At 47.7% G+C, this 14574-nt stretch overlaps 1 protein-coding gene across 5 annotated transcripts in view; it reads right to left on the reverse strand.

Moving 5' to 3' along the window:
- Nucleotides 1–14574, reverse strand: part of unc-13 — a 415821-nt gene that overhangs the window by 108640 nt on the left and 292607 nt on the right. For all 5 annotated transcript variants that reach the window (XM_075679885.1, XM_075679887.1, XM_075679886.1 and 2 more), the window contains exons 12-13: nt 9035–9122; nt 2335–2409 (exon numbers count right to left, since the gene is read on the reverse strand). In XM_075679885.1, coding sequence (XP_075536000.1) covers nt 2335–2409; nt 9035–9122 — 163 coding nt within the window. The remainder of the gene's footprint in view (nt 1–2334; nt 2410–9034; nt 9123–14574) is intronic.

A 14574-nucleotide genomic window follows, 5' to 3' on the forward strand; every position in this document is an offset into this window, starting at 1 on the left:
TGACATGCAAATTAAACTTTAGAAAGGAGTTCAACTCAACGCCTAAAAACGAGCACTCATTATATGGTAATATTGGGTGAGACGCTATGTACACTGGCGGAAGGTTAAGTCGAGGTTTATTGCGTGAACTAAAACAATAAACTTGGTTTTTTGAAGGTTAAAAAATTATGGGGCTTTATGTGCCAAAGCCACTTTCTGATTATGAGGCACGCCGTAGTGGGGGACTCAGGAAATTTCGGCCACCTGGGGTTCTTTAACGTGCACCTAGATCTAAGTACACGGGTGTTTTCGCCCCCATCGAAATTCGGCCGCCGTGGCCGGGATTCGATCCCGCGACCTAGTGCTCAGCAGCCCGACACCATAGCTACTAAGCAACAACGGCGGGTTTTCTGAGAGTTAATGCGCAATTTAATTTTTTACGCTAACTACTGATATTATTTAGTTCATCATTTAAACGTTCAGTTGGTGTACAGATGTCGTCAGGGAAGTGTAAACAGTAGTGTCGTCCGCGAACAGAAGACATTCTGCAGAAGTTAGGCAGCTTGGGAAATCATTAATGAATACAAGAAATGATAGGGGCCGGAGTACGGACTCCTGTGGAACGCCAATGTTAATTACTTTTGTGCCAGACAGTACTCCTGAAACGCAAACCTGTTGCTGTCTGCTCTGTAACTAACTTCGCAGTCGCTCTGAGGAGGGACCTGTTAAGCTGTATGCGCTGAGTTTAGTAAAAAAAACTGTTGTGATTAAAAGAATCGAATGCTTTTGGCTAATCAATAAAGACAGGTCTACGAATCTGCCCCCATCAATTTCCGCTTTGATCTTGTCAGTGAGCCTGATTAAAACTACGTCAGAAGAACACCCAGGACGAAAACCAAACTGTCTTGGTGTTCATAGTTGGAACTCGTCCAAGTAGTTAGTGACGCGCTGTTCTGTTAGTTTTTCTACTATACTTCACTAAAACATGGCAAGATTGATATAGGCCTGTAATTTGCTAATAAGGTGACGTCTCGTTTTTTTTTTTTTATACGCAGGAATTATGTTTGACCTTTTCAAGTCACTCACTGGGGGGCACGGCAGTTTTAAAGATTAAATTGACAACGTGACTGAAAGCTTCACATATGCTGTCAACAATTCCCTTGATGTGATAAGCGCATATGGAATACAAACCAGGACTACAATTTTTAGCATTCAAAATCGTTGCGCGAACCTCATTGGGTGTAAATTGCGAAAAGATGAAAACGATGGTTGTGACAAGCGCGACATGTCATTACCGCCGGGAATATCAGGCACAGTAGCAAGAAAGTTGCTGAATGCGCGTGAAATATCTTTAGGATTTGTAAGTATGCAGCATTTTTCTTGAATTTTCGTTATTCTGCTCCTAGTAGTATTCTTATTCAGAGACACATTAAGTACCTGCCATTGCTTTCGGGAATCGTTCCTGGTTTGATTTATTACATTTTAATAGTAAGTTTTCATTGCTTCTTTTTTAAGTAGATACGTCAGTAAGGTGCAAATCTTCTCGTACTGAAGATTAAGAGATTGATTAAATCGTCAATTTTTGCATTTACGATAAAGATTTTCATTCTTGCACATGCTCTTCTGCAATACTGGTGTAAGCCAAGGGTTAGAGTGGAGGCAGAATGCTTATGGCACTTAACTGCTGTTGTTGCTGACAATATACAAGCTTTAATTATGCCAGATAACTTATTATAATAAGCGTCAGCGTCATTTAACGATTTAACGCGCAACCAATCTGAACTGGTGACTGCTTATATGAAGTGTTCTTTGTCAAACATAGATTTTGTGTACAGAGTTTCAAAGGCGTGATGAAGACGTGGGAAACGGAGCGCAATTGGAAAGTGTTCGGTTATGTTGCTTCGTACAATAAAAGCCTTAAGACGAGAAAAAGGGTTTGTCAATGCACGATCGATAAGAGCACCCGAGTTAGAGAGGCACCTAGTGGGAAGTTGTAACAATGACTCTATACCGTATCCACGACAGATGTTAATGTATTCTCTGCTGTAAGCGCAGTCCTCATCCAGTCGATTTATATTTACGTCTAGCATGATAACCCCGTTTTTGTTTTCATTCGAAGCAGCACGTAAAATTTCATCTAGAGCACAGCAAAACGTGTTTACACTAGAGCTCGGTGATCGGTAGTTGCAGCTAAATACAGTGCTTATCACGATAACGAAACGATCCTAGTAATATCTCATATGAAGAATTAAATCTGCATGGAGTTCGGCTTTTTTTATTCAGGACGGGATATATCGCCAATGCGAAAAGAAAAGTGTAGAAGAAAGACGTTCGAAAGCCACATGCAACACTTACCAGTTCTTCGTCGTTGGGATGTGTCCGGGGAACAACTGATGTCAATGCGGCATTCCGTTTGGTGGCAGCCATAGTCTAGAGAGAGAGAGAGAGATCATGCGAACGGGTCCGAGGTTCAGAAAGAGTCCCTATTCACTAAACGCATGAGAATTCCTTATTGCCCTTATTTTTTTCGATTCACTGCAGCCGGTTAACCACAGACACGGACAATTTTTAAAACAACATTTAAACAACAAAATTTTTATATGTTGCAAGAACCAAGCGAAAAGATTACGGCGTTATGTGCTGATTAAGAACTTTGTCAATGAAAGATGTGCAAGATGAGAGGCTGAGATATAATTTAAATATTTCAGGCTTTCCTGCGCATGTTTTATCTGGGCTGGTTCCCACTGCCAAAGCCAATCTTTTGAAAACGAGGTAACAAATTATGAACTGCTTACTTAAAGCATGCGCTAACCAAAGTGCATCTAACAACACTTGTTCCCAATAACATAAAAACAATGCAACACACCTCAATGATTGTAGACTCTCGCGGATGTGTGTGCATTTTCTTTTAGGCCATTACTAACAACATTAATAAATCACATATGTGCTACTGTAGACATAACACTCCAGTATAGCATGTTGATTTCAAATTGTCCATAAGCAAGGGAGATAAGCAAAGAATGAACAAGCACGTAACGTCTAACAAGCAAGCATGCATGAAAGAAAAAGAGGGAGGGGTAAGCGCTATTACCCAACTTCCGACATTTTGTCAAGGTCGGATATTGGTCTCTAATAATGCAATGCAAAGCGAAAAATCATATGCAAGACAACATTTATTGTAAAAGACCGTAATCCCTTCAGCGTTTCCAGAAAGTTCAGGGTCTGGTGATAACAACAGCAAAACAAAACGAATGATGCAACAGCAAGCCTGTTAATAACTTTGTCTGGCATGCGCACGAAGGAAACGCGAAAGAAAAATACAGAAAGAGAAGAAAAACGCGAAGCTTTATCAAAAGCTCGCCAGTGCGAGAAATTGAGCGGGGCAAACTCAGCGACGATGCTACGTAAGCTAAAAAAGACAAAAAAAAATAAGGAATCAGGGAAAGTGGGGTTATTAAAAAGAGTACCTTGAGCACCTTTTGCCAGGAAGCATGAAGAGAGAGAGAGAAAAGGGTGAAAATACGACGATGACGGGGAAAAAATGCTGAACATCGCGAAAGAGCAAAGGTCGAAACTTGATCCTCGCGGAATTCCGAAACGGAGGGGGAAAATGGAGGGAAAAATGCGTCGTGTTAGAGGCGCAAAGTAAATAAATATACGCATAACGAGTGAAGGAGCGAGGGAACGCATCGCCGAACGCTAAGCCGACAATCCGTGGACTCGGATGCCACACGAAAAGCAACTTCGGAGAGTTTCGCGCACGCATCAGGTAGGCGATGGAAGAGCCGTGGGATGGGACAGCAGGGAACGGTGTAAAAAATAGGTGCGGGTTTAGTCAGAGAAAAGCGCGAGTGGAGACGAGATGATACGTGGGCGAATGAGAAAGTCCTTGCCCTTATTTTTTTTTTGTTAGCCAAATTACGGCTGTAAATGCGACGTCGACGTATCCATTCCCAGCGGTGCACCTTTCTTGGATAGGCCCGGCCTTGTCTGTCGGTAGCTCCGCGGCACGGCGCTGATGTCAGTTGTTGAAGATGGCGGTCGTGCTTCACACGTCCACGGCGTACGAGCAACGAAGTGTGATTCGTTTTCTATGGAGCAAGGGACGAACGCCCATCGAAATCCACAGGGAAATGCAGCCGACGTAAGGGGAAAGGTGTCCCGCTTTGAGAAGTGTGAGGTAGTGGCGTTGTGAGTTCGCAAAAGGCCGTGAAGGCTTGCACGACAATGAGCGTTCGGGGAGGCCGCGCGCGTCGCTGTCTACTACAGGGGTATATCAAATTTAGTGCTGCGATGGGACAAATGGTCTGAACTCGTGTGGGGACTATGAGGAGAAATAGTGTAAGGTGAGTAGGATAATTTGTAATTACCTGTACGTACCTTATATCGTGCCTAATAAAAAAATAGGGGCAAAATACTTTCTGATTTGCCCACCTATATGTTACCCGCCATGTCAGCGTTCATGACGCGCGGCGAGACGGGCCACACTTCTGCCCCCACCGCGGTCGAAATAAGCAGCGCGAGGGATCACAAGCCTTCGCCGCACACGCAACGGGCGTTTGAAAATGCTAGTGGGTGGGCACGCAAAGACTCCCCCGTCGTCGCAACTTTATTCTCATCTTCTTTCTCACGCGTTAAAAAAAAATATATTTTTGTGCTTGTCTCGTGTCTCCCTTCTTCGTGTGTTGTTTTATTCGGCGCCATCTTTGTAATCATGCTTAACCAACTAGCCCACCAGCACACGCTCAGTATATATTTGCGTTGACAGTCTATCTTTTAGACGCTCGAGAAGTCTAGCGCTGCTTCTTCTCTTTTTGTGAAAGTGAACGACACGCAGGTGGACGAAAGGAGAGCGGGAAACACAAGAGCCGTCAATCGCTACATGGGCTTCAGAGCCGTTATACGAAAAAAAAAAAAAAAGGTTGCCTGGCCGAAAAGAGTCCGGGATAAAAGAATGAGAAACGGACAGTTTAAAAAGTAACAAACAAAAACGGCGGAATATTTGTACAGGTGGCTGCGTTTCGGCCGGGCCTTCGATGCGAAAAGCGTCGGTAAGGGAGAAAGGAGACGCGAGAGCTCCCGCGCAGTGAGCACCTACGCACAGTGCTGTTGTTATACGACATTGCCACTACATGTGTGCGGGGGCGGAATTGGGGAACGCTCCGGCGCGCAAACCCCGTTGTTTATGCGAGTCCGTCTTTTTGGATACGAGGTCGACAACACGCCGGGCGATGCGGCTGAAAAAGATTGTTTCCGAAGGCAGGGACATTGCACAGTCACGGGCTGGGAGAAAAGAAAGCAGTCTACCGTATTCTATCAATCCTAACCCGTGCACGCTCCCTTCGCCCCCACATCTCTCCAGCGAAGATAGAGAATAAAGAGAGAAACCTGAAATTTCTCTTCGGGCGTAAGCGGCTATCACCCGCCTACGATGATCCTGTGGAAGGGAAGGTGCACATTATCGAAGAAATACAGTAATGCAATCGGAGAGTGGGGAAATAAAGAAAAAAAAACGCAACAGAATGAAAGGATGACGTGGGAGGGTGTAGGCACAGTCGTGCGTTACAGCAACTGTGACAACGGGCCCTGGAGAGTCTTCTCAGCCGCTGATAGAACGCATCTCTTATCGATTCTGAGTTGGGACGTGCTCCCACGTTCGTTTCCTTTTTCTTTTTTTTTTCTTTTTTTTGTACAGCACGAGAGGTGCTGGCGCGTCGATCACGGGCCTCGTGCGCGATAAACGGTGCGACGGGGAATGTGCGCACTGTGGTTAGGACGAAAGAGACGCACACCTGCAGAGGCCACCTAGCGCTCTCGCTTCTTTTCATCTCAAACGCGCAGCCGTGTTTCCAAACTGGATCACAAACTGGAACACAAACTGGGTCGGACGTAATTGCAGTGACTGTAGCATAAGCCACCCACGAAACTTTAAGTTTATATGGAGATGAGGAATCCGACCGGCCCAGGTACTGTGCTTGGTGGTGGAATAAAGAGCTCTAAACGCGGTGCCTCGTTTTTGTTCCTGGCGCCGGACGGACGCCGCTTTAACAAAGCGTATTATGGTCATTTAATTGCGCATCTTGAAAAGACGGTGAAAGAATGCTGTACCGAGTGTAGCGGATTTGCGCATTCACTCGAAACAGCCTTTGTTGTTCCGCCATATAGAGTATGAACCTAAGACCAGGAAATGGCTGACGATGAAAGACGGCAAAGAAGGAGTAATTTAGAAGCAAACATCGCGCCGTTATCCTGATACTTCTCTCTCTAGTTCTTGATTTTATACTCTCGCCTAGTGCTTTTTAGCCATGCGTGCTGCGTGCTCTTATAAGGAAGAGCTCGTTGCGAAGGCTGCAGTTAACCGGAATACGGTGACTCCGTGCAAGCGCCACCGTAACGGTACGCAGTGCTGAGTAACCCAAAGTTGTTCGACAACACTACGCCTTGATCGATTTGGGAAGCTCAGGAAGCGCAGTTAAGACTGAATGATAAAAATGAATACACAAATAATAATAATAATATTTGGGGTTTTACGTGCCAAAACCACTTTCTGATTATGAGGCACGCCGTAGTGGAGGACTCCGGAAATTTTGACCACCTGGGGTTCTTTAACGTGCACCTAAATCTAAGCACACGGGGGTTTTCGCATTTCGCCCCCATCGAAATGCGGCCGCCGGGGCCGGGATTCGATCCCGCGACCTCGTGTTCAGCAGCCCAACACCATAGCCACTGAGCAACCACGGCGGGTAATACACAAATGAAAGAGATCCGTAGTCCTGAGCATAACTCGCAGAACGCAGACAAGTGAAAGTTCAGAGCGCCTTATGTATAGACGTTGAACGCCCCAAGGATATGGGCAGAAGCCGTTGTGGAGAACCACAGCGCCCTCCAGGGATACGCAATGCAAACGCGTTGTGCGACGAGGAGTGAAAGGTCAAGCGCGCGGGCTTCCTGCCGCTATATATCGGTGCTTCACAGTTGCCATGCTTCGTGGACCACGTGGCTGTCCAGAGCAAGCGCGTGGCACAGAACGGTCGAGAATACACTTCGGGGTTGAACCTATATGTTTTGCAGCGCGATTACTTTGTCACACAGCTGCTTTTCTATTTTAAGAAGACCTGCGAAACGTGTTAATACAGGCCACTCCAGAACTTTCCAAGCCAGTAAAGAGCTGACCGTGCAAAAGAAGACAAAGGTGGGCCAACAGACGACAGGTGTTGCTCTGCAGGCTTCAACGAAAGGATCCATGGAAGCTTACCGCTTACATTGCAGTCGCGTCATTTTTTTACAGGGAAAAGGGAGTATGGCAGACTCACTGTGGTAGAGTCAATCAGGAAATAATTATGGCCCACGGTGAATCAGGCCGTTAGGATAGGTCAGTAAAAGCAAAACCTACCTCTCCTTATTGCGAGCCTTTCTTTAACATGCGCGACGCAAATAACGAGTAAGGAAGATCTAGGCAAAGAGGGGAACTGTGCGCGGAATAGGGCGGGCGGCGTGGTTTGGGGCGACAAAATAGCGCGTCCACCGCAAACAGCCCCAAAGGCCACGCGGGCTCTCGTCGTATACGAACCGCTTATCCGAACGGCCCGCCAGGCGCGACTTCGGCTTGTTGACGCGACAAACTGGTGCCTCTTAACGCCGAGGGAATCTCCCCATTTGCCAGGCGCGAGCATGCTTGCACACTCCTACGCAAAGATTTACCGATCGCGGTTTGCAATTAACTCGGCCCTGCGGCATAAGCTCCCACGCTGAGGAGCGCCTCGCGTTCCACGGCAAACAAAGTACGCGGGAGCAACGCGAGCGCGCAATTAAACGCAAGAATAACGCATCACGCGCCACTGCTTCCTCTCGAGCGCCGAAAAAAGAAAAAAATAAGCTATGAGGCTGGCTTAAAAACAAAACAAAAAGGTAAAAGAAAAGGGTCGCAAAATTGTGGCTGCTGAGAAAGAAAGCGTTTAGAAAAAGAACGGCGTCCTTTTAGCCACACCGACTGCTCACACAGACTATTGGTGTAACTGCGTGCGATAAGAACGATCATTTGACTACAGGAGAGCCGCTTTTAAACAAACGGAAACGTCTGTCCCGGTGAGCTGGCGAACGCGAAGACGAAAGTGAGGGTGCGTGAAGGCCCAAAGTGACCAGTGCACTGCTAGCCAGACAGCGAGGACAGTATAGTGAAAATAGAGAAGACCTCCCAACGGCGATGGTTTCACGAGCGCCTGTAACAAAAGTCATCAGTCAGTAGCGAAGTAGTGATTTTGCCGAGGATCGCGTCTCGTAAAAAGTCCCAACCACCACTGAGGGTCATTATAAGTACAGCTGAACTTGTCGAGGTCCGTTCGTGGTCAATAAAAGTCGCAAATTACTCGGGGCGCGGTATGATCGCGATCGAATTTCTCCTGCTCGCTTCTCCCAAGGGGGGCAGCTTTCCGGTCTCACGAACGAGCTCCAATGGCGCCAGCCATCAACGACCACTGAAAATGAAAGTGTGAATATGGTGCGCATTAAATATCATAGCCGTAAGTTGGTTTTTTTGCATCTCTCAGTTTTGCAACCATGCATTTGTGTGTGTGTGTATGCGGAAGGGGGGGGGGGGCAAGAAATAAGAATTCTTCGCTCTGGAAGAAAGCAAAGTTAGAAAACATGGCGGGTGCACTATAAACACAATCCCGTTTGTCCCTCAACGGTGGGTTGCTTTAGCCTTGCTCTCATATAGTAAATTAAAGTAGACTATAGCACAGCGTTAGGGTCCCTTACACCCCATAAATAATCGTAACGCTCACCGATGAGGTTTTGATCATGCTTCTTCACCCTTTTATTTTTATTTTCCGACACAATAACGGCGACATCATTTCATTCTGTCCCAAAAGCGCGGCAGACGTAACATGTATATATTCAATAAAGCAATAATTTTCTATCTTTCTTCAGCAGCTCTTTCTCAGTTGTTTGACAGTATCGACTAGCTGAGAGGAGGGCGGAATCTAAAAGACAATATAAAGAGGGACAGTAAGTTTCCCGGAAACATGAAGACAATGAGCTTTGCGATCGAACTTACCAACTCGCTGACAAGAGGAATGGACTTTCTTCTAGGCCTGATATCAGGCATCGAGTCGATGTTGCTGTAGAATGGATTATGCTCCGGCCTGCACAAGAACAAAGGGACGTAAAAGGCGTAAGAGGGACATCGGGCGTTGAACGCACTCTCAAGGAGGCAACAAACTACGGAATTGAACTGTTTCGAAAAGGCGGTAAAATCGGACACTTCAACAGAAATATCGAGCCACAGTTAGGTGACGTAATGTTTAGTCCACACAACGCCCGAGCTAGCCATTCCCAGCATTAATAAAGAAAACAAAATTGGGCCGGTGAGACCAGCGAGAGGGCTTAAGCTACGCGTCAAGAATTAAGCGGATGTTTGCAATTACTGTGAGTGTGGTCTGGTTAAGTGGTGTCACCACAATGGCACCTATACCCGAGGACAACTTTCTGTGGCAGCACAGCCAACGCTAAAGGCACGCGCTCGCAAGCGCGCAACTTCTGTTTTTGTGTTACTACTCCATGTAGTGCCGGCGTTATGCTGTCGGTTTAAAGGACCAAGAAAACCATAGCAATTTTTTAGCGCAGAATTAAAAAGGACACAGGACTGAATGAAACGACGCGGACACAGCGCTAACTTCCAACGTTTGGTTTATTTTCTGAGCCGGTCTATGTATATATAGAAAATTGACAGCAACACGCGCCCTGGCGCACTTGTACAGGTTTAGTACTTTAAGATTAGCAAAGATGCATGTGTGTATAAATTTAAGATAAAATGTCGTAAAAAAAAAGGTTTAGAGGATGCAAGATTAAGAGACCAGTCCGTGAAGCCATCCCCGTCGAGCCACTCACTGCGTCTTGTTTAGAAAATCAGATTATTTTCTTGAGAGTTACTTGTTTGCACTGATCACACTGCATTGAGTGTATGGAGGGCGTTTCACTTAACTTGGGTCAGACAATAATAATATGCAATTGCTACGTAGCTGGACAGAACCAGGGTGATGTTGTTTATCATCGCTTAGAGATACTCAGTTTATTTTATGCGTTCCGCCTAATTAGATAGTCTTAATTAATTGATAACTTCTCAAATATTATAGTTATATGAAAAGTGTCAATGAGAAAATTGTAGAGCAACACGAGAAACTCCCGATACAGCTTTCTGTTGCTCAATACGTGATACGTAAAAGTGTTTTTTCCGAGCGTGAAAGAATCCCGCGAATATACGCAATATTGCCGCGCGACTGGCCACTAGAGGCGGTTCCTGCAATGAGAAGCCAGAATGCCCGTGCCTCCGGTTCGCAAAAGATTTGCGCGCTCACGTACGTAGCCTATCAGTGTGATAGGAGGAAGTCCGACGCAAACAACTCCTGCAATAGTTGAAGCAGTGAAGATTGCTAGTTTGGGGGGACACGTGTGTGAGTGCGCTTTCAATAGAACTCTAAAAAAAAAAAAAAAGCAATCTGATTTTCCAAGCAAGAGGCAGAGAGTGGCTCGACGGGGATGACTTCACAGATTGGTCTCTTAATCTTGCATCCACTAAACCTTTTTTTTAAGACATTTTATCTTAAATTTATGCACACATGCATCTTTGTTCATTTTAATGTACTAGACCTGTAGAAATGCGCGCGTCTGGGCGTGTGCTGCTATGCGTTTCCTACATATACAAACACCGCCTCAGAAAATAAACCAAACGGTGGAAGTTAGCGCGGTGTCCGCGTTGTCCCTTTCAATTCTATGCCTTTCCTGCGCCGCGGAAAGAGTTTCAAACCAAACACCGCGTGCCCTTCTTCTCGCGGGCGCCGCGCTCCCAACCGGAGAGTCGACGTACATCGCGCAAGTGCGCCTACCTACGTGGCAGTGTTGTGACGCCGCTCACAGCTACACGTGACTTTGATAAGTATGCAAAGCAACAGCAGTTATTTGTTTGATCTGGTGCTTAAATAGACGCATTAAAGTTTAGAGAAATAATAAAACCTACAAACCGAATGTCTGCGTGTCTATTTTTTTTTTTCGCTTCGTAACGTATAAGAGAGACGCACTTCCGTTTCGTGTGCTTGTTCCCACGTCGTGCAGTAGCGCTCGCAGAGAACGAAACTGTGTCATTTTCTACCGTATTCCAGCACGCGATCACGTTCTGTGGTCCGCTTGTGTCTGCCTCAGTGTTCGTGTAGCACTGACACGTACCGCTAGTCAGGTGTTCTCGTGCACGGCGCGCAAAAATCCCGCGTTGCGCGAAACGAGACAAACGCAACAGCTCGCGCGCGAAACTGTCACCGGCAGTACGCCGCACAACAAGAGAGAGAGGGAGAACAAAATAGAAAAAAGGAAGGCGGGCCGCGGGACGTATGCGCCACGCGATCCTCCAGCTCTGGTATGGAAGTACGCAGGGAATGAATTTAGCTCCCAGATTCTAGACGGGGTGTGGGATGTTGCGTCAGCTGAGGGACGAATCCCAACATAGAAAAAGGACGGCGGTTTATTGCCTCAGCAGCGGCAGCAGCAGGTGATCGTGCCGGCGCCTCGCACGCCCGCTTAGCAAGGGTCTTTTTCGTTCCAGGTAGCTTGCATTTATATCTTCCCTGTCGCCGGCGGTGACGCTGCGGTGGCGGTGTTTCTTATCGGCCACGCATTTCAGCACGCAGCCGTGCCTCGCCGGTGTGGACGATGACGAGGCGGAGGCGGCGCAGAAATGTTGCAGAGAGCGCGTCGCCACATCACCACATCAGCCCCCCCGCCCCCCCTCGCGGAGCGGAGAGCCCTCGGGGCTTGTAAATATCCGTGAAGCATACCCGACGTCCATAACGCGTAGTGACTGTAGCGCTGCAGGTGACGGCGGAGGGTGGCGACGGTGCGTCGTAGCCGGGCGACGAAATCGTTGGGATCTGATGTGGCGGTGTTGGACGGTAATGCAGCAAGAAATTCGCCTGGGAGACGGAGTGGTTCCCCTCAGGCGAGCTCTGCGGGTGTAGCCTGAATGTCGGGCTTGAAGGTGGCGCGAAGACCTAGGGCGAAGGCTGGGATGGCCTCCAGCCAGGGTGAGTCCGGATGACACATGAGTGCTACTTTGAATTGTCGGTGGAAGCGTTCGATCATCCCATTGGCGCAAGGGTGGGCTGGTCCTCAAGCGCTCAAATCCGATGGTGAGCTTGAGGAGCCTGAAAAGTTGCGATTCAAACTGTCGTCCTTGATCGGTTGTGACGCGGCGAGGGGGGCCGAAGCGAGAGATCCAGCCGGTGAAAGAGGCCGAAACGACGTCTTCAGCGGTGATTCTCCTGAGGGGCCATGCCTCAGGACATCGAGTTTATCGATCGATGGCGGTGAGGCAGCAGCGATAAAGCCCGGCTGGGGGGAACGGTCCTATGATGTCAAGGTGGACGTGTTGAAACCGACCGGAGGGATGAGGCAGTGCTCCGAGTGGTAAAGTGACGCGCCTGGTGACTTTGGAGCGTTGGCACTGAATGCAGGAGCGTGCCTAGGTGCGAGAGTCACGCTGCATGGAGGGCCAGACGTAGCGGTTGTAGTGTGCCAAAACCAAAAAGTCTGAGCCGACGACTGGCTCGATGACGTCGGCGATGACGAAATGCCAGAGGAGGCCACGGCGTAGTTTTTTTGGTCGGGCGTGCAGATGGAGCAAGCCGCAAATCTTGAAGGTGGACCGGTTCGCAGCGCTTTGCTCGAAAGAGGTAGATGGAAGGGGACCTTCAAGATGAGCTCGTGGATAGCAGCAAATGCCGGAGCCGCAGTCGACAAGGAACCGCTGCATTGTGATTTGATCGGTGACGAAGATGCGGCGGCCTCCAGGTTGGCAGCTCGCAGCCGCGTCTACAAGCTACCGTTGGCGTTTACCTGATGTCCAGTCGAGCAGAGTGGTCGACAGTGTCGGGCCCTGTCCCCGAAGCATGGATGGTAGCAGCATCGGCCGGTGTCACCAGGCTGCTGCAATGAGCCGGTGTTACGGTCACGGCTCTGTGAGCGGTAGCGGGGGCGCGTCGTTGTGTGTTGATACAGGCGCCGTTGCATGGAGCTGAGCTGTCGGGGGATATTGTCGATTCGGTGCGCAAGCTCTGTGGTATCCAGCGGTGCGGCGACGGCCTGGACGGTGGGCGACAGCGGCGGCAAAGAGACCTCGACGACACGGTCAGCGATTTCGGCAAGTTGGACTAGAGGTCCAAATGACCGACAACAGCGTTAACAGCAACCTAGGTCTTGTGCGGTCCATTCTTTATATTTCGTCAAGAAAAGAAAAAGAAAGCGAGGAAGCGTGCGATTTTTTTTAAGTTGACGTAACGTGTCCCCGCACCAGTAATATAAATTTAAGACGTAAACGCCGTCATTAGTGCATTGTTTATATTATGAACGTGCAAACCTGGGCCGCGGTCTCGTAACGGTTCGCTTTCCGAACTGTTACAAGATCTCGCTACTTCACATTCGACAGGGACCGAAGATGCGCGCCAAAAACTGCCGATGTGGCGAGAAAAAAGCACGGCCGCTCGTTCTCAGTGCCCCTATTTGACGAGGTTTGCGTAAAGATTGATGTAATCTTTGGTGCGCAGAAGGATTGTCACTATCACAGCGGTTTTTTATTTATTTCACGGGCTCTCTTTCTAGTCAAAAAGTCTTAACAAATCCTAGGTTGTTTTAAACGCCGTTATCAGTCATTTGTTGGGGCGTGCGAACATTCGAAGATTCTGAATATTATCGCATATTATATTTTTCATATTTGCATTCGATTCGAAGCCTAGGTATTCGAAACAACTATAGAATATATTTTTGGCTGTGCGGGAGCTAACATGGTTCTTAGCGTTAATTTTTATCTAATCTAAGAAAGTGTGTCATCCTGTGCTGAATATTGCGATATTATCGGTTAGCTTACTTTTTGTTTTTGTTTTTTCTCGCCCATCGTCTTCTAGCATGTATACTAAGTTTTATTTGCCGTTGTATAAGTAAGTTAACCATTGTATAATAATGGCCATAGTGTTTATTGACGCACTTGCCTCCCCCTTATGTAATACTCTGAAAGGGGTCCTTAAGGGACTATAAATGATGAACTTCATGCTGCTGGCGAAATATCACCTGTAAAACATGCTTACAAACTGAACGCCCAATTTTCGGACTCGATTCGTGCAAGTCGCATTGTGAACATATCATCGCCACGAACGATCATTTAGGAGGTTCGGGGTTTCGCCAAACGTTCAATTACGATCACAATTGGGCCATTAATGTTGACTAAACATGAAACTTTAGATCCTTGGCTTGCGTTCTGCGACGGCAAGAGCCTGAGTTTGTGTGGTGTGGCCTGGCAGAAAACAGTGTAGCCTGCGTGCAAATTAGAGTGACGATTGCGGTTGCCATTGGATATTCGTGACCAAGAAGTTTCATGAAAGCAAGCAGGTGGTTCGTCGGCGTGCCGCGCTATCAAACCGGTAACGGGACGAGGTGCGCACGTGCGAAATTGATTTAGGACCCACGGCGTTCGCCCATTAATTGACGCCGATGTACCGACAGGGCGCGAAATCGAATGCTAAAATACATAGCGAAACTGTTGAGCTACACACTGAG

Source organism: Dermacentor variabilis, chromosome 2, assembly GCF_050947875.1.
Source record: "Dermacentor variabilis isolate Ectoservices chromosome 2, ASM5094787v1, whole genome shotgun sequence".
NCBI classification, from domain to species: Eukaryota; Metazoa; Arthropoda; class Arachnida; order Ixodida; family Ixodidae; genus Dermacentor; species Dermacentor variabilis.